The sequence below is a fragment of the Geospiza fortis genome, unplaced genomic scaffold, assembly GCF_000277835.1.
Source record: "Geospiza fortis unplaced genomic scaffold, GeoFor_1.0 scaffold875, whole genome shotgun sequence".
Taxonomy (NCBI): Eukaryota; Metazoa; Chordata; class Aves; order Passeriformes; family Thraupidae; genus Geospiza; species Geospiza fortis.
This window is the reverse complement of record NW_005054737.1, coordinates 46012-46482: the sequence shown is the minus strand read 5'-3', so window position 1 is coordinate 46482 and position 471 is coordinate 46012. Positions and strand designations below refer to the sequence as shown.

At 68.2% G+C, this 471-nt stretch overlaps 1 protein-coding gene across 1 annotated transcript in view; it reads right to left on the bottom strand.

Moving 5' to 3' along the window:
* Positions 1-36: 36 nt before the first annotated feature.
* Positions 37-471, bottom strand: part of LOC115949066 (dystonin-like) — a 4532-nt gene continuing 4097 nt past the window's right edge. Inside the window, exon 6 of the mRNA XM_031065328.1 lies at positions 37-45. Coding sequence (XP_030921188.1) covers positions 37-45 — 9 coding nt within the window. The remainder of the gene's footprint in view (positions 46-471) is intronic.

The window sequence follows — 471 nt, the reverse complement described above, 5'->3', positions numbered from 1 at the left end:
CCCCTAAACCCGGCAGGGACACCCACACCTGCATTCCTACAGCCCCTAAACCCGGCAGGGACACCCACACCCCGCATTCCTAAAGCCCCTAAACCCGGCAGGGACAATCACACCCCGCATTCCTAAAGCCCCTCGCCCCGGGACAGCTCTGCTGCCCCCAGCACTGTTGCCACCACAGCCCTGGGCGCTGGGGATGCCACGCTGGGCAGGGATAGCACCCATGGGTGCCTCCAGGCTGGTACCAGGGTGCAGGGCAGGGCCGAGGCACAGGATTTGCGATTCGTGGCAGTGGGGCACGGGCAGAGGGGACAGGGGCAGAGGGACAGGGACAGTGGGCAGCAGCAGGGGGGACAGGGGCAGAGGGGACAGGGGCAGGGTGACAGGGGCAGGGTGACAGGGGCAGTGGGGATAGGCACAGTGGGCAGTGGCAGGGGGGACAGGGGCAGTGGGACAGGAGCAGGGGGGACAGGG